This window comes from Perissodus microlepis, chromosome 20, assembly GCF_051167445.1.
Source record: "Perissodus microlepis isolate ML-2025 ecotype Zambia chromosome 20, ASM5116744v1, whole genome shotgun sequence".
Taxonomy (NCBI): Eukaryota; Metazoa; Chordata; class Actinopteri; order Cichliformes; family Cichlidae; genus Perissodus; species Perissodus microlepis.
In genome coordinates, this window is record NC_140480.1 from 1832053 (window position 1) to 1851653 (window position 19601).

The window sequence follows — 19601 nt, forward strand, 5'->3', positions numbered from 1 at the left end:
ACACAAAGCCTTTAAACAAAACTTCTGCAGCACACCTTACAGTTATGGCCGCAAATCTGGGTCAGTCAGCTTCCGTCACGTGTCTTGGCGTACGACCAATCAGGACTCTCCCCGGGGAGCACTTCCGGTGGTGTTTCCTGTCAGTGTTTGTAAACTGAGAAAAAATTGGAAGTGCGACAAGAAATATTAATCTTCAGCACTGTGAAAAGCGAAAGGTAAGCGGTCGAGTATGCAGCACGTCGCTCGCGGCTCTGTACACGTTTTATTTCTGGTGGCCGTGTGTTTGGAGCAGTTGTAGCTCGCGAGGGCGGCGTTATTTTGAGGTCGGCGCGGAGCCTGCACGCCCTGCCTGTTGTTGTGCTGTCCGGGGCGGGGGGTGGGGTGGGCGCTCACTCACACAAGAGTTGTCCCAAAATCCAACTCCGGGCTGGCTAGCTGCTTTCTGCTTTCGTTTCATTCAGCGGGGACTCTCAGCGTGCGGCACACTTTCATACAGACCCCCGCCGAAACACACAAAGCTGTCTGTCCTGTGTCCCGTGACCCCAGCGGAAAAATAAACCTGTCTTACTTTCTCTTCCCCCCCCCAACAAAAAAAAAAGCTGGGATACGTTGCTAGCTAACTGCTGCTAACTGTTTGATCTTTGTAAGATCGATCAGAGAATAAACCCACCAGCTTACAAATGAATCGCAAAACAAAGCGTTTTCCAATAATAGATGTGGTTGAATCAATTAAAATAAAAATCTCTGTCCGTATTAAGGAGTTTTCTGTATGGGTGGGTTTGGGTCGTCGAAAGAGCCCCCTTTACATTAACATAATAGATAATAACAGTAATCGTGCCATTTATTGTGCATGTTTGTATGCATTCATCATTTAAGTACTTCTAGCACCAGCTTTTGACCTGACTGGGAAACTGCTGTATGTATTTCATTATCTAATACATGAGTATTAAATGCAGGTAGAACAGACAAGAAAGGAGGGTAAGAGAGCAGGACAGCACACAGGGTTCAAGGCAGACTGGAACCTAAGCCACTGCATATACATATACCCCCCCAAACCCAATGAGCTATACCGACCTCCTAGTAGCTTGGTTTTTACAGTATTTATGGCCTTTACATGTATGACAGAAGCAGCGTCATTCATATCCTTTCAGTAATGCATATACTATTATATATTGTACATATATTTATTAGTCTCAGATTTAGCCATTCTTATATTTTGCTTGTTTTACGTTATTGTATTTTTGCACAACTCTGTTGCTTGTGAAGCTCGCACACAAGAATTTCACTCACATGTACTGTACCAGTGTACCTGCACATGTGATGTGACAATAAAAGTGATTTGATTTGATTTGATTTAATAGCCACATTTGTGTGTAGGGTTTTCAAGACTAATACTTATATTTTGTTATTTTAAAATTCATTTTAAAACATCAGCTGATATTAATTCTCACAAACACACAAAACATAATCAGATTTAAACATATTTTGATAAATGTAATAATTTAAAAATCCACACTGATTTAACGTGTTTGTAATGTGATTTCTAATTTTCTCTGTCATGTGCATGAAAAAGACTTTTAGGATGTTTTTTTTATTACTGCAGCTGTATGAGGTAGATACAGGTGTGTGTTTCATTACACTTGGACTAAAGTGCATTGCAAGCCATTTAAAAAGAAGCATCCCTTCTATATTCAACTACCGGCTATTGTCATTGAAGGATTTGTTTGGTTAATGTATTATGTACACAGATGCATTGTGCATAACAAGCTTTTTCCTCATCTCCATCATTTTTCTCATTTTACCTTTTATTGTTGTGTTTTCTGTCAGCCATGTACCAAGCAACTGGTGCTTTCCTGTCTGATAGACAGCACATATTAAAGCTGCACATACATTTTTAGTCATATATGCATATGCCTTTATTTTCAGACTTTTGCCCCTGATGATTTTGGAGGGTGTAGTCTCATCTGTCACCCCTCATCCCGAGTGAAGCCCCTCTGTCCCCACAAACACACACGCATTCAAAGCACGGCGATGACACACCATTCCAGCAATTCTGTTCGAGACCATATGAAATGGGTCAGTGGAAGTCTCTTCATCTCAAGATCACGATCATGGTTTTATCGTATGCATGTATCCGTTACTCCCATTGTTCAGTCCCCCTCTCCTTCCTTCTGATGCCTCGCTGCGTGAGGAGTCCTGCAATCTCCTCTTTTTCAAAACGACATTTTGCTTGTATTGTCAGGCTGGGTTGCTGGGCTGCGAGGCAGTGCTGTCCAGCATGGCCCTAATGCAAGCCAACAACATCCCAGGCCAAAAGAAGATGATGTCACCCTTGGGTCAGGGGCAAAGGACCAGTCCTGAAAGCCACCAAACCCACTCGCAGCATAGCCAGAACCACCACAGCCACCAGGTGCACCATGGACAGCCACATCACAGCCACATGGGCCATCCATCAACTGGGAGCTGCCCACCCCTGGTGAGAGATGCTTCTTTATTTTGCATGGAGAAATAACTCACTTTAAGTCTGCTGATGTTATTTCACAGCATTTAACAGAAGCCTGTTGTCACATTTTTTCATCTTTCAAAAGCTCATCCGGAAAGATGGAGATTATCATACATCAAGGATAATTGAGGGAAAGGGCATGCAGGCAAACCAGAATATGCAGCCCAAGAAGAAACACAAAAAATCCGGTTTAACCAACAAAGTAAAAGTGGAGGTAAAGAAAGGTTAAAATTATACTGAAATTAGAAAGTGAAAAGACTGTTACTCTTAAGTTAATTTCATCTAATTGTCTTCACGTTTATAGCATTTAGTTCCATCAGTTGATATGGATGACGACAGCTCATTGAAAGTCCAGAAGAACTTCATCTGTGATCATTGCTATGGAGCTTTCCGGAGCAGCTACCACCTTAAGAGGCATATTCTTACACACACAGGTGAGAACTTACCCTCACCTCTTTACTTCAATTGGACTTTTTTTTAATTTATTTTATGTTGAATTGTATGTCAACTAGGTAAGTCTTTGTGAGGATGTTTCCTCATAGCCCATCTGCTCAGAATAAGCTTAAAAATACCCACCAACTACCTTTATTTTTAGTATTTGCTCCCTTAACCTGTTTTGATGCATTTTCAGAGGTTGGTTGACAAGTTTGTAAAATGTGTCTTTTCCACGTTTCTTCTTCTCAGTTTGTATGTTGATTAGGGCTGCCACAAACGATTATTTTGATAGTCGATGTAATCGTGACTAGTCGACTAATCGTGGCAGCCCTAATGTTGATCTGAGTTCTGCATTGGTCCTAATTTGTAACTCAATTATAAGACTCATACTAAAGTAATGTGCAAAAAATCCTTCCATCATTTTCTTTATAATTTGCTTCTGAGGAGCCACATTTTGTTATAATCTTTTACAATGGGCTATAGAAGGCGGAGCAGTAGTTCTCCAGTCTTTCCAAGTTTTTCTTTGGACATTGATGCCTTTTCACTCATTTTCAGTATAGTCCTCATAGTTGACCATTTTCAGAGGAGTGGGGTTTCTTTCCTTTGTTAAGCCACATAACACTGAGTATGAATCATTAAAGCATGAAAAGGGCATCTAGCTCAAGAATAACCCCCTGTCATGTCTACACATAACAGACAGCTTAGGAAAGAACCAATTTAAATAGTGTCTTTAAAATCATGTCATTTGTTCCCATTTCTTCAGTTGAATCTATTAAAAAAAGGCCAGTAATAACACAGCTTGACAAGCATAAAACAGTATTTAGACCAAACAGGTCTTTCCCAAAAAAAAGTCTATTTACTGAAAAAAATTAGGAAACTGAAAAAGTGGAAAACGAAAGATGGTAGTCCTAAAAATCTATCTGTAGCATATGAACAGTGTTTGAAAGTCATTTCATGAAGAAAATGGAAGAGAAATCCAGCAAAGACCTGACACAGGACCCGACAGATGCATCTGAACCTTCTCTGAACTGTTTGCTGAACAAGAAGTGAAATTGGTGGAAGGCTGGGTGTCGAGATTAGATTCTTTAGGAGGGCAAATGGAGAGAAAATGCTGTGGTATGTCAAATCAAACAAGAACTACACTGAAAATCAGAGGCAACAGGACTTATGGAGTAAGTTAATCCATATTTGAAATTGTTGTTTCAAATTGTCATCAGAATGTACAGAGTAGGTCAAAACAGAGGTCAACAGAGCGTCTGAAGCTGTCTGTAAAACACAGTGGAGGCTCTGTCATGGTTTGGGGCTGCATTTCAGTCACTGCTGTTGCAGATCTTCTTAAAATTGATGGAATTTTGAAAGCAGAGAAGTAACATCAGATTTTGATCCACCATACAGTACCATCTTAAAATTATGTCATTGGTAGTGGCTTCAATAATCCCAAACTGACAGCCAATGCAGTAAAAGCATACCTGGATCGAAAAACGCACAATGCAACACTGTCAGTCTCGGATTGGCCTCGACATTACTGACGCAGTGTGGATCATGTTGACAGAGAACGGAACAAAAAGCAGCCAACATCCAAAGAAGAGCTTTGTGTGTCCTTCAAGAATCCTGGATTCCTGAAGACTGCATAAAGAAATGACAAGAGTGCTTGTCTAAGAGAGTTCAGTTGAAAAAAGCTGGTCATATCTAATATCAATTATTAAGCTCATTAAAATTGCCTAAAGTCTGTTTTTGCCTTTTATGTTTTTGTTTGCACCCCTTTTCTCATCAAAGAGGTGTCTCCAGACTTTAACGCAGTAATTTAGATTTAGATGTCTTTTGTGAAATGCGTGTGAAATCAGCGATGATTAAATTCATTTTCCCTGTGTGTGGGCTTTGTTTTGTTTTCCAGGGGAAAAGCCATTTGCGTGTGATGCTTGTGATATGCGGTTCATTCAGCGTTACCACCTGGACAGGCACAAGAGGGTGCACAGCGGAGAAAAGCCTTATCAGTGCGATCGCTGCCATCAGGTTATTCATACTTTTTTTTTCACTAATATACTTGATGTGTACTTGAACAGATCCTGTATTAAGAGATTTTCAGCTTGTCACAATCACTCCAACAACAATGAATTGCAGATGTATTGGTGGACATGGCACTGCATGTGCCCGCTGTGTTGAAACAAAAAAGAATACCGAAAAACAATTTAGAAATATTTTAGTTTTAAGCTGGAAAAGCAATAATTACCAACGGAGGGGGCCTAAAGGAAGCAATCAAACAATGTTTAGGGTGCATAATCTGTAATGTGGGCAGTGCAAGTGAAAAACTAGCCATATGCTGCTAATTTATCTATCATTGACTCCTCTTTATATTTAAAATCAGTTGTACATGGAAAGTAGAGCAGTGCGATATGACCAAAAATATTTATCACGATATACATTTGAAAATTTGCGATAACGATATAACTGACGATATAATTGACACGAGACAAAATACTTTACAACTCCACAACTTTATTCGTGCCAAAAAAAAAACATCAATGTATTTTCACTTAAACAAGCAGCTGTTTTTTATGTGCATTAAAGTTATATAAAAATGTAACAGTGCAAATGCAAATTCCTCGCTGACAGTTTAACCAAAAGGCATTTCCAGTGGAAACTGGCCGACATATCCTCAGCATAACCATGTATAACATCCACAAAACTTAAAAAGAGGTTAAACACACACAATACGGTAATATTATGTTGAAGCACAGTACATACCACTCCGCGAGGCTCCTGCCTACGATAGCCGTAATGCCCATCAAGCTGTGCGGGTTCGTAGCTTAGCAAAGTCGTACTAAAACATTTTCCAGCGCCGTGTACATAAAATCGTTTCGAGGTCAGTAAACACAACCAGAATTCCTACATAAGGCACACGGGATTATAAGGGGCTCTGTCGATTCTCAGAAAAATCAAAGGATTGATTTTAAGTGTGCCGTATTTTCCAAACAACACGGTAATAACGACGGCCCGCTAGCATGCTCTACCAAAAATAGTGCTTTGTTGTGTATCTGACGGACGAAAGCCAAACCAGTTCCACACCACTGAAGTTGCAGCATTTTTACAAACCAGTTCTAGTTCATCCGTTTCATTCAACGATCCGCTTTCGCTCTTCTCATTCTCTGTCGCCGCCATGCTTTTTCCGCCATATGCGTATGAAAACAAAGGCACTGCGCGTGCGCGTTTTACCGATATTCTGTCGCGATATTTCATTTTCTTATCGTTGCCCGACATTATACCGGTGTTACCGTGAACGGTATGACATGGCCCAGCCCTAATGGAAATTGAGATTTTCTACAGCACTTGGCATCGACCATACAGTTTACGATTTTCAAGGCATTAGATTATTATTAATTCTGATCCGAATCTCAGCCAGTTTCTGTGTGCAAATCTCTACTTGAACCACTTTAGCAACTGTTTTACAAGTGAAGTATTTACCAAGTGGACTTCTTATGGAGGTACACCAATAAATGAGCAACAGAAAAATGACAGACATCACCCAAATAAAACTGCTGGCAATGTACTACCCAACCCTAATTCAAATACTACTTTGGCTGAAGCCCACATGTTTGTTTGCATTGCTTCAGAACTTCTCACGGACAGACAGGCTTCTGAGACACCGACGGCTGTGTACAGTTGGGATGAGCAAAGAGGAAAGCCAGTACTCCCAGGACTCATCTACCCATCCGGCCTCATGGAGCCCACTACATCCTTCGAGCAACCGTCTGACTGTCTGACCCTCAACTTCCACATAGAGACCCAACATCAGTCTGCAGCTCAGTAACATCACACCTTGGAGTGGTGACCTGAAAATAGCCCAACTTTTCCACAGCCAAACCTTAGTTTGCTCTCACCAGCTCATAGTGGATTTTTATGGTTTTTTAACCTACTGTCACTTTAGAATCCAGGAAGAAGGCGATTGGGGAACGGACTCATTCGCAGTCACGGACATCGTATTGCGGCAATAAATGGAGATTACACAAAATTTGTGACTGCATGGACAGTCAGCACCTTTCGTGCTTTCAGCCTGCAGTCAACCCCAACTCTGCCTGTTAATTCAAACGAACGGTTCGCTAATGTAGACGCAGACAGAAAACCATGAAGCATTAAAACGTCCTATTTGTTTTGTGTTTCTTTTGTTACTAATTATGTACCGGCTACAGCTTATAAGCAAAAGGTCACAGCAGGCTTTCTGTGTGCTGCCTCGAGGAAGTGATTAGTCAATGAAATACTGTAGGTCGCTAACACACGTGAAGGTAAATTTAATGACCTTTTTGATGCCGCTGATCTAAATGTTAAAGATTGTTGGAGAGGAAAAAAAACCATCAAATTAGTCAAACATTTTTACTTTATGTGCCATATTCTTTCTGTGCACAAGTCTTAAATTAATCAGAATATTTTAATCTGCTGTTCATGCTGCTGTACATCTGGAAAAATAACTCCAGGTCCCTACTGGTAACCAAAACAAACACTAAAGCTGAACTGGATAGATGGTATCTGTACCATGGCAAACACATTTAGAGTTCTACCTTGTTTTAAAGGCATATGGCCCTAATTGTAAGACCTACACTGGCTAACAGCTGACAGATTTTCGAGGAGCTCCAATCTTTTTGAAGCTGATGTTTACTGGATGTCGGGATGACCCGTGTGTGGCAAAGAATGAGGTTTTTCTTGACGTGCTTCTGTAAAATGACCTGCCGTATGAATCCATTGTGGTTACGCTCCCTTCCTAGAAACCGCTGTCTTGCCTTTTCCTGTTCAGTGATCAGAGATTGTTCTCACTTTAAGACTTTTATCCCCTTCATTGTATTTTGGTAAATCCTTAGGTTTACTCTTACTTAAATATCTATGAAATATTGTCAGAATCATGCTCGTAATATTTTTTAAATGCAGCTGGATCAACGCTCGAGTCTTTTCACACGAGTGCACTGGGGACCTTTTTCTTCAGCACTTGTGTGAATGGCCCAGGTCAACCAGGTTATAATATAAATTGGCTCATCTACAGATTCTCACTGCTGAATTGTGTGTTTGCCTGACTGAGTGTGATCTAAATGCAGTTCCATGTCATTTAACACTGAGCATCTTCAGTGAAGATGACAAGTTGTACTTTGTTGTGGAACTTTGAGGGTCGTTTGTATGTTGATTACTGGCAATATGAAACTTCAGGCCTGTATATTGTGAAGTCACTGGACTGCAGATGTTAGTTCAGTTGTAGATGACTATTATTTAGACGAAAGGTTTTTTTAATAATAGACAGGTAGATCTGTTTCTGTCAGACTTTTAGATATGTGAGAAGAGTTTGGGCCCATTGCTGACTGTCTACTGTTTATGAAGTTAATATATATATATCTATAAATGGTTTTAGGGCTAGAAAATAGCATGTATGGGACCTAAACTCCAAAGGCAAATCAAAGTTTTGATGATGTTTTAACCTTTAGTCTGATCATTGTTCTTCTTTATTATAGTTCAATAGGCCATGGTGACTCAGCACGAAGCTTGCTTTTAGGACAAACGTTTGAAAATGTCACACTTGCCCTTTTAGTGCAGCAGCTGTGATTAGTTAGGATATTTTGTTTTCATTTGCATGTATTTGTTGGAGGATCTTTTGTTCATTTGTTTGGAGAATAATATTTTTTTTGTTTATCTGTTTTTATTTTATCATCCCCTATATTTTGTTATGCCAGGAGTGACATCGAGTCAGTTTCACACTGTAGTGAATGGAGTTTTGGGCCCAAAGTAAAAATAAAGTTGTTTCTTTTTAAACGGGTGATATTGGTCATATATTTACAGCAAAGGTTCGTGGGCGATTTTCTAATAACAGTTTTGAAGGATAGTCTGTAAAGTCTGCTGCGTTCAAATATTTGTGTAAGTAATGCAGCAGTTATGTCAGCAGGTGGCAGCCATGACCATGTGAGAGTTTCCTCTCAGCCTGTTCATGGAAATGGAAACAAACCTCAGCACAGTGCTCTGTGTGTTGTTTCAAAGAATGCTGCCTCCAAAACACCAAAAACGTCGCTTCTTCTGACTTCAGTGTGAAGCTGGCGAGCAACAAGAAACCCAGCAGTCAAACACATCGAATCTCAAACATACCAATTAATCAACAAGCAAACGTTTTCTTACACATAAGCATGTAAAACCTTGACTAGTGTCATAATTTAGTGCGTCTTTACACAACTCCCTAATGCAAAGACACTGATGGTACCTGCACTGTGTAAAAGTGTTTGGTTTTTGGGTTTTTTTAGTTTATGGGATGTATTTTAGTAAACGTTCAATGGAGGACGTGTTCAGTGAACCTTATCTGGTGAATATGTCATACAAACATATCTGTGTTTAACACATTTATCAGGCCATCTGTCAGAAAAAAAACAGAAAACCTCTGATAAATTATTTTACCAAATTTTATAGAAAATTTCAAAGGACCATTTCTAAGCTAAAAATGTTATTTTTCTTTGGTAGGCGAATAACAAACTGAATTCATGTTTTTATACCCAAATTTTAGCACACTGGACTTCTCTCAGAAGTCATAAATAAATCAAAGATTACATTCAAACACTAGAACACATTTTTCTTTTTTTTATAATGTACTTTGTTTTGTTTTTTTAGCTTTTTTGTAAAACAAAAAAATAGAAAATTCATGGATAACAATAATTATGTTTCATCATTATTTAAGAGCTCGTTCATACCGGTGGATTAACCATCACAGAAATGTTTTTCTTTTAATGATTTTGGTAATTACCGATATTGTTGATTCAGTTTAGGGCAGCTGTGGCATAAACCTTATCTGGGGTTAAACTCTGTAAATCATCTGCTTGGAAATTCTGCTTCTTGTAAAAATAAGGTAAAATTTCCCATAAATACTTTGGGTCAGAGCAGAGTTGGCAAATCAAATTTCAAAACCTGCAGTTTGCAGTGAAGAAATGTGAAATATACAACAGTCGTTCATACAGATGATTTGTTTAACAGATTTCTTCCAAAGGACCCAATCAAATGGACGTAAACGCCTCTGTGGCTTTAGCCAGATTTAAGAGAATGGGAAAGAATTTCTTCCGTCCTGCTGCCCTGTAGTTCGAGCTGCATGGGTATTGCTACATCAGTTGTACCATAGGAAGTGCAGATCATACCCTTTAGCACCTTCTTTGCTATTGACCAGTTCTTTTATTACACAGCATTAGGATAGGCAGGATGACATCAGCCTGAAGGCTGCTTGGAGTGTGCGCTTTCCCCCATGGGAGACATCCCCTCCCTCTGCAGACTGATTTACAGCACCCACAGGCCCCCGGCACTTAACAATGGACCTCCTTAAGTGAGGTAGATGGGGAGGAGATCAGAGAGGGGGAGATAACACTCCATCTTCATGCACAAAGTGCTGAAATCATCTAGGTTTGAAATCATCTCTGCACGACAGACTGATCATGGAGTCAGTCCAGAGGTAAAGTGTGGGAGTGCTGCCTCGTCCTCAGTCTGGCTCACTCTATCAGGGAGGAGAGCTCTCCTTAAGACTGATGGCCAGTTCACTACATGCTCACCTCTCTCCTCAGAGGGATGCAGAAAAAAAACATAGGCTTGACAAACTGAAATCTCCCAAACAACCGGTAAATCTCAGCTAACTGTGTATGCCGGGGCTCGTGTCATCATGTAGGTGGTTCAGAGGTTTAGGAAAACAAGTGCTCAGCAGCAGAAAGCCTCTGTCTCCTACAAATGTTTGGTTGCCCTCTGATCAAACACATCACAGGCTTGCTGCAAATGACTCAAACCCTCCTAACAATAGCTCCTGCTATCTCCTTCTCCCCGAGGTGTGGGAGAGCCTTTTCATCTCAGGCTTTGATTAATAAAGGAATCGCTGGTTGGTTGAAAGCAACGATCTGCCCCCTACGAACATCCATCATGCACGTGACAGCCCACCTCTCTGCGTTAATTAGCACTGATATTTAAGCTGTCTGAGGCGTACCATGACCGTCAGCGTGCGGTGCTGCTGCTCATCATTAAAATTTCAATCCCTTTGCCCAGGTTACTCCCATTTTCTGTGACACCTCAGTGAACACGTCCTAAAATGTTCACGCAGAAGCACGGGGCCACGGCAGAAATGTAAAGAACGACTAAAAAAAGACCTTTAAATTACAATAATTCATGACTCTGTTGGTGCACCCTGCCTTTCTCATGCATTTGAGAGTAAAAACATCAATTTGACTTATCACACTCGCTCAGTTATTATTTGATATTACATGAAAGAGTCTGACATTAATCTAAAGTTCTTGTCAAACAACGAGCAAAGAAAGTGTGAATGCATTACTTATTAATGATTACCAAATATTGTAATATTCTCTAATACCAGGAGCTATTATTCAAGAATAAATTATTTATGCAGCCGATTCTTGGTTTATGTTATAACCAAAAGGCATCCTGCACCAAAATGAGAACTTCAGCGGGGGCAGAAATAAAGAATTGCTGAATTAAACGAACATTTTTAGTCAAAGGCAGCCATCTTATGCCAATCCGAGGTGGACAAAATGGCTTCCAAAACGTACGCAAAGTTGGTGTTTTAGCGGCGTCCATAGGGTGCCGGTGCATGACTCTCACCGTTAACAAAGTCTAGTAACTTGTGAAAGTTAAAAAGGGGTTGTCTGCCCACCTCAAAACAATCTCTCTAATGGGAACGTTCAGTCATGTCATGCTTCATATTGTCCCATATTTAGATGGCTGCCAACTCTTTTTTAATTAGTGCATCTCAACAAGATTAATTAGCCTCGGCACATCATTCCCAGTACTCAAAATACAACACAGAGGAGAAGAGGAGCGAAAGCTTTCACCCGTCTGACGGGTAACGAGGGAAAAGTTTGTATTCAGCCCATGTGTGCGATGATAGATCCGAATCATGAATATTCATACATGAAAATGAATCCCGGGAACGGTCAGAAGTTGAGAGTTGAATATTCTAAATTCCCTCATTGCAATATGCAATTAATTAAATAAGAGAAACTGGATGTGGGGTTAATGAAAACAGTTCGACTGCCTGGCAGTTACATGAGTTTCATTTACCAGCCTCGTCTTAGTGGTCCTGGTGTCTTACTGGGACACATGAAACGTGTTTTTAAGGCTTCTAATCAAAACTTGTGCCTGTCAAGTCAAAAATGTCCACTCTGACAAAAAAGGCTTAAGTCACAACTTTGTCTGAGTTCCTACTTGGCGGGCTCGTCCAGTACTGCCAGGACACATCGAATGAAAGATGAACGTGAGAGAGCAAAGCGTCCGCTGGTTTCAACAAGAATATAACAGGAATAAATGAATTATATCAATTCAAATATCCTACAGTATGTTCTGCTGATGTTAGTCATCTGCTACAGTGCTTTCAAAGAAAAAGTCAAATGTTGTTCTGTCAGGATATCTTCGTTTGCAAAAAGACTTCCAGTCGTGTGGAAGTCTAAAGGAAAACAACCTTTTTCCTTTAATATTGTTTATCTGAAAATGAGTGCGGCTCGTGTGGAGTGTAGACTGCTTAACAAGTTTGTGTTTACAGTTTGCTGAGGGAAACTGTAGTGTTTTATTAGCATATATGAGTGTCGTTGCATTATATAGATTTTATGGATGCATCTTGCTAAAGAAGCTTGCTAGCATTGGCTAATAGCATGACTAATAACTTGATATTTCAACAACAATGAAGATGTATTGAACTGGGGCAAAACGTGACTCATAGCAACTTATACATGATCTCATACATTGAGCAGCATATAGGGCGCCCTGTATGCTGCTCAATGCCAAGAAATGAAGAAATGCCTTTCAGTCTTTTTACAGTTGGGTTTTCCCCCTTTTTTCCCTTTTTTTTTTTTTTTGCCAAATGCCTGCCTCGTTTCTCCAAAGGCAAAAAAACCTCCAATTTCATGCTTTACCATCTCTCCTTCACTCCTTGCAGCAGGTCCAGCAGGTGGCCTGCCTAACACGAGAGGCCTTCAATCTTCTCACACCAGAGAGTCTGTGGTATGTAACTATTACATTATGTGAAAGCTTTTGGTTGCTAGTCATTGTTGATCGTAGAGAAAAACACTACTAGCTTTGTCTATCATGTCATCCTTCCCAGAGTAACAACAGCGTCCTTTTCTTATTCCTCTCTAAGCAGTTAAAATGGTTTAGCTCTGCCGAGGAGCAGACGTGGCAGCAATATAGGTCATAACATGAAATGAAACAATGTAAAATGGCCAAATGCATTAACAAGAATCAGAAAGATAAATAAAAATGAATCTGAAAGTATCTGAAAATATACTCTTTCTAACACCACTACGGTTATCACCTGGAATTCTTTTCTAAAACTTGCTCGAGACGTTTACAGATTTGATTGAAAGGTCTAAACAACTGCTTTGATAGATTGCCATGAAAATTGGTACAAATGTCCATGTCTCCCTCACAATGACTAATGACAGTTCTGGTGATCTTTTGACATCGTGAACACTGGCAACTCAATCCACTGCTGTGCTTAGATATAGCCTCAGACTTTGGGGGGTGTAGTGTATATTATGTTGTCTCTCTCACTCAAGATCACTGTTTTCTTTGCTGTAAAAACATATTTCAGTTTCAGAGATCCTTGGCGATCACTGCCCCGAGGAAAGATATTGATAAGCCATTAACTTTATGTTCCAAAGACCAGAAACACATGGGAGATTCTGTAGTGTGAGGTTATCAAGATGCTAAGCTTCAACCGAACCGTTTCCATGAACTCCAAACTGTAGACGTGATAAAAGAAGCCTTTTACATATGTATATATTACAGAACAGACACAAATAACATGATCCTACAGAAAAGACCTTGTTGTTAACTCTATACAGGTATATTTGTCTCAACCCCTTCCAACACACACTCAAACAATCCATCACTCCTCTGAGTTCAGAGGGATCATGTCTCTTTAAAGATGTAAAGCCTGTTTTCTTTCTCTGACATGGCACAATGTCAGAGGGCATGCTGTGTAACCCCAAGTTATCGAGTTCAACAGAAGGTCTTTTATGAAATTATGCAATCCCACTTGACAAGGCAAAACCAGGGCTTTCCTCAGTCTCTTTATTTTCCAACAATTTTCCACTTGAGCAGACATCCTCAAGTGTGAAGTGAGAGAGTAAAGAGAGGGATTTGATTTCCAAGGGAAACGGTGCATGAATTCACTAGAGGTTGATAGACGGAGCAGGGGCAGCCATGCTATTTACCCTTAAGAGATTTCCGTGGGTCAAGGCTGTTACAGGGCCACATTCTCAGTCTTCTTGATCTTGTCAGGATTGACTGTCAGGCTGATGAAGAGATAGGCTGCAGATAGATGATGGTGTTGCACGAACACTGGGGCTGCAGCGAGCAGATATAGTAGTCAGACTCCAAAGTGACTTTGGCAGTTTGCTGCTGGTGATCAGCTTAGCGATATAGTGATTTATTCCATCAGTTATGATCTTCTGACCCCTGAGTCACCTGAAAATTTGCTCATTATTGGATGTGAGAGATGTCTAATGAGAGTAGAAAGAAAACAGCTTAAACAAATGAGGTGAGAAATAAGTTTATTTATTCCATATTTGGTTTTTTATGCATATTCAGGTAGGAAAACATCAAATCAGAGGCAGGAAGATTAAACGAACAGTTTACCTGTTAGCAGCCCAGTTTGGGACATACCAGTTATAGAGATGGCTGCCTTTGTTTTTAATATAACACAACCAGAGGGCACTCGCCTTGCTCAAAGCACTATGTCTAAATAGAAATCCTGATCCAGTTACTCAAAAGAAACCCCAAATAGTAGCAACTCGCAAAGTAGCATGCAGCTTTCTAACATTACAGCTAAGCTGAGGGGGACACGCATCAATGTTTACATCCTGTCATGGTGTCACAGCCTCTAACCACGAGTCGACGCACCCTTCTGTCAGCAGAGTGATACGGTTGATGGGTGTATTTAGGTAGAAAAGTAAATGCTCACAGCAAGATGTTTTGTTTTGTTTTTGACTAACTAGATCTATATTTCTAGAAAGAGACACAGTTCATCCATCCATCTCTTTTGTTGCGCTTATCTTTGGCCAGTTCATGAGGGCAGCAGCCTAAGCAGAGAAAGAGACGCAGTGGAATTCAGTTCCATTACATTCAATTCAATTTAATTATACTAATAAAGTATAAATCATAATAACAGGGGCCTCAAGGTGCATTATGTTGTAGGGTAAAGATGCTACAATAATACAGAGAAAACCCAAACAAACAGACAACCCTCCCATTCTGCTTTGAAATATCCAGGAACCTCAAGTAAGCCAGGAGTCTGAGGGTGAATTGCTCTACTGGGGTTGATGTGGTATTATGAGGTCTTAAGATAAGATGGGGCCTGATTATTCAAGACCTTGTTTATGAGGAGAAGGATTGTAAATTTGATTCTGAATTTAACAATGAAGAGATGCCATTATGGGAGAAATATGCTGTCTCTTTCTATTCCCTGCCAGGACTCTTGGATCACCGCTGCTGGGTTTTTTTTTTTTCAAATGTATTTTAATTTAATGAATTTGAACACAGAGGTATTTAGTTCACACATTCATATTCCAGAGAAAGCAGAGAAATCTACACCCAGAACCAGGCCGACTCACAACAAAACAGTACACGGCAAAGGTAAAATATGTAGTTTCATTTTGGAGTGAACTATCCCTTTAAGCATATTGCTTTGTGATCTATGTAAATCATTTTCAATAGAAATTTAGTGGTCCTTTTTTTAACCATACCACACATTTCTCTGTTCTTCCTTCTGTGCTCACAAGAAAGTCTCCTCTGCTCTTATGATGTAAGGACTATTATACTCCAGTGCCACCTCCCTTCAGGGATAAGATTTTACGATTGCAAGCTGACACCGTTTCTGTGTCCTATAAGCGACAGAGCTGTAACTCACTTCAAAGGCAGGAGGCATCAAATCACAGTGCACCTATAAATTAACCTGTCAGGTCTTGGCCAATAAGAAGGCAGCATTAAATCTCAGCTGTCACGCTGGCGGCCAATGGAAAGACGATGGCAGTAAATCTGTCAGGGCCGCTCTGTTAACGGTGTTGTGGTGTGGTTGGGGAATCCACGGGGAAGGGAGGGGAGAAAGGGTAGATGACAGAGGGAGGAGGGAACAAGCTGGGGGTTTAGAGGAATGCCACAGAAAATGCTTTTTCTTTACATTCTTGAGCTCCTGCACACTCACACACTTACACTGTAGTACAAGAGAGTGGATTATCCAGAGGATCCTCTTTTTTCCATGCAAAACAAGACTAAACATGAACTGTTATCCATGTTTAGTCTTTGACGGATGCGGTGGGAGCTGAATAACACCAGCAGAAACGCTCATAAACCGTTACGGCCAGCATGCCGGAGTCCGATGTTGACAAGTGAAAATGACTGATGTTCCTTCTTTAGCACAATTTTGCATCATTTTTGGACCAAAATGTAGTGCTGACTGTTTGATAGCCGCAGTAACCCAGTAACCTCTGACTGGTGTGACACAGCATCACCAGAAGCATGTCCTCCAGAGTGCACCCTGCCTGCAAAGGTCTGGAGGAGGCAGTTGAGCACATCCTCTTACCAGATGTGAGCCAGCTGTGCACCTTTACAGGATGGCGGAGTTGACCCAGCCGCTCAACAAACTTGAACAGCCGTGCTTGAGGATTTAGAGTTTTTGTTGTGCAGCAACAAAGAAACACAATGCGATTGCTGGCTGGACGCAGCAATCCTGCTGCATCCAGCCACTGGCAGCATTTTCGGAGAATTTTCACCATCACTCTTCTGAAGCATGCTTTCAGTAGAAGAGTAATGCCCTGCTCTGGCACAAGAGAACTGTGGGAAAAACAACAGAGGGAAAACACATCAGGTGGAATATTTCCTCGATTAACAATGCCCTTGGTGGTGCACTTTCATTATCCTATCAAAGTTGAACATTTTCATGTAATAAATCTTACAGGTATCATAAAGTAACCGGTCCTGCAAAGGCAATGCCATTCCATCCCCAAGAAAAAAAAGCTTTCCCTTAACAAACCTCACAATTTTTTCACCCAGTTCTAACAGCATCCAATAAAGCAGACACATTTGTGGTGACAGTTTTATTTTACATCAACAAAAAAAAATTAAACATTAGCATCAGAATTTACAGTCATCTTATGTCATTACTATGAAAACTTTTTTTTTTTCCTTGGGAAACATAAATAGTGGGCTGACTTATGGCTAAAGCAGGCAAGAGTGCAATGGTGGAGGTGTTGTTTTTGGCTGGCTTTCCTTGAAGTGGCTATGATTCTCTGTTCTATGGGAATCCATAAACAGACCCGGAGAGGGCAACTGCGGTCATAAACCACACCAGGCTGCCACAATGCTGCTGAGGCAAAGGGAGCAGGCCCGGGCCCATACCTCCTCTTCTCTGCATGCACGCATTCACACATGCAGGCACACGTGCTTCGAGCAGCCTTCGATGACCTATTTCTAAATGCTGCCTTTGCAGCGATGCTATAGATTTTTGATGGTCTCTTGTTATTATTTTAAACACTGAAAATGAAGGCATGTGAAAAATGAGCCAGCGAGGGAGTGATTTCCTTTCATATTATTTTATTTCAAAACACTAAAGCAGCATCATTATGTTAGTAATTTTATATACTGGGTGGAAATGTGAAAGCAGTAGAGGTAAAATGGCCTTGTTAATTTTAATACAGTGGGTCATCCAACATCATTTGGTCTTGCCCTTTGCTCCGCTCAGACAGTATAATGGCACTTCCTTTAATACATTTACTGTACTGCATCCAACATGCTGTCATTGTTTTCCCCTGTGTTGTTTCTGGTTAGCAGGACAAGCCATTGGATGGGTGCTTGGGCCTATTGACTATGACATAAAGAGTCTGTAAGCTTACAGATGATGATAATTTATAGACTCTAATTCAGAAAGTCACTCACACACACACACGCTGAGCGACTCTTTCACTGTATGCATTGATCAATTACAAGGCTCTGAGCCCACACGTCTCTGACAATTTTACTGCATGTTATGTACAGCATGTCAAGCCATGGCGTTTCAAACTGTTATACTCATTCCTATATAATTAATATAAATTACCTTGCTGGTTTTTATGATGGTGCAACTGTAATTAGTGGATGAAATCGCGTCACTGAGCTGCCGATGGTGCTGCAGGGCTATCTAGATGAAAAGTGAGGGTCTGGACGGGCACCTTGGGTGGGGATCTGGTTTAACCCTCTCTTTTCCGCATTGTGCCCTCACTGGGATTTCATCTAATTACATTTACTGCTGTCTACTTCAGCTAACCTCATCCTCTTTAACCTTCATCTCCCCACCCCCTCCTCCTCCTTCAGTGAAACCACACACAGAGACATCAGCTGTCCTCATTATACCACCAAACCGCTGCGATAACAGTAAACTGGTGCAATAATGGAGTCCATTTATAATGATTACCTTTCCTTTTCTTACTGCTTTTTATCCAGTAAAACGCTTAATAATCACAAGTAGCATCATCATGGTCTCCATTCAGTCGATCTGTGCAGCTATAAAGAGCCACAGATTCAAGGACTGAAACAAACTGGGGCAAAGTCAAGACACTGGGACCACAGTTCACACCCAATAACCGTTTTCATTGACTGCACTACTCTGTGTTTTGTAAAGACAACACACATGCATGCATCCAGGCAAAAACACATGCACACTGTTGTTTTTTTAACAACCGCTGTCACGAAGCCTAAAATACAAAGTATTTTTTTTGAGCTAAGGAAACATAAATATTTTTTATTTCTAACATTGAATTAATCCAAATATCACAATTGCTTCTCACACTCTCAGGGTTATTTTCTCACAAGATTTTTTTTTTTCCACAGGAGGAGGTATAAAATTTTCCATGGGGCAAATCAAAGGTGGAACGCTAATTTACCTTCTGGATTCCAACATTACCACAAATGTGTGTGATCAGTTCAGCAAACTCCTCCAGGCCACAGACACCTCTACATCAAGAGCATTTGCTCTGTCAGTTTCTTACTTTGATGTCTGAGCAAAATTACTTAGATATCCAGAACAGAAACATTGGCAAACTTCTTACATATGACAGCTTGTGAAAAAGCCTACAAACAGTAGCTCGATGACCTGAGACCTATCACAGCATGCAAAGAGCTTCAGGATAATTTATGTAATCTAAAGGATGAGGAGAGACTCTAATAAGGCCTGCTACCAAACGTGGTTTGGATTAGACATGGATATAAGCACATGGTTTTCAGCACAGCCAACACAAATCTCTGCTCACAAAGAGTACTTTGAAAAGATCAGAATTGGAACATATGGGAATACCTCGCTGGAAGAATGCAGATATATCATTTTCTTGTAATATGCATCAGGTACCAATATGATCTAGTGCCTATACTCATACCCATTCCTCTCTGGGGGGTTTCCTTCATTTGCATTCAAATGAGCACAAGCTCAGCATATGAAGGTGGTGGGGGGGGGGTACATACATGGGAGCACACAATTCACGGTGCACATAGCAGCTCTCAGTAGTAAAGAAATGAATCAAGGGTTTCTCCATAAAACTTCTCATGTCACAGTACCGAGCACTATGCAAGTTCCACAACAGACCTGCATGGATGAGTCTCCTCCCGTTCACAGTATTTCTGCACTTTGTTGCCAACGCCA

At 40.6% G+C, this 19601-nt stretch overlaps 1 protein-coding gene across 2 annotated transcripts; it reads left to right on the forward strand.

Moving 5' to 3' along the window:
- The first annotated feature begins 116 nt into the window (after positions 1–116).
- On the forward strand, positions 117–8725 carry znf740b (zinc finger protein 740b). 2 transcript variants are annotated; one of them, XM_084916820.1, is made up of 7 exons: positions 117–215; positions 1927–2076; positions 2243–2476; positions 2589–2717; positions 2808–2937; positions 4833–4951; positions 6550–8725. In XM_084916820.1, the coding sequence occupies exons 2-7, from the start codon at positions 2032–2034 to the stop codon at positions 6697–6699; spliced, it is 807 nt and encodes a 268-aa protein (XP_084772946.1). In that variant the 5' UTR covers positions 117–215; positions 1927–2031; the 3' UTR covers positions 6700–8725. The 2 variants fall into 2 exon arrangements, with proteins under 2 accessions (XP_084772946.1, XP_084772947.1); XM_084916821.1 differs by lacking the exon at positions 1927–2076.
- Positions 8726–19601: the final 10876 nt, after the last annotated feature.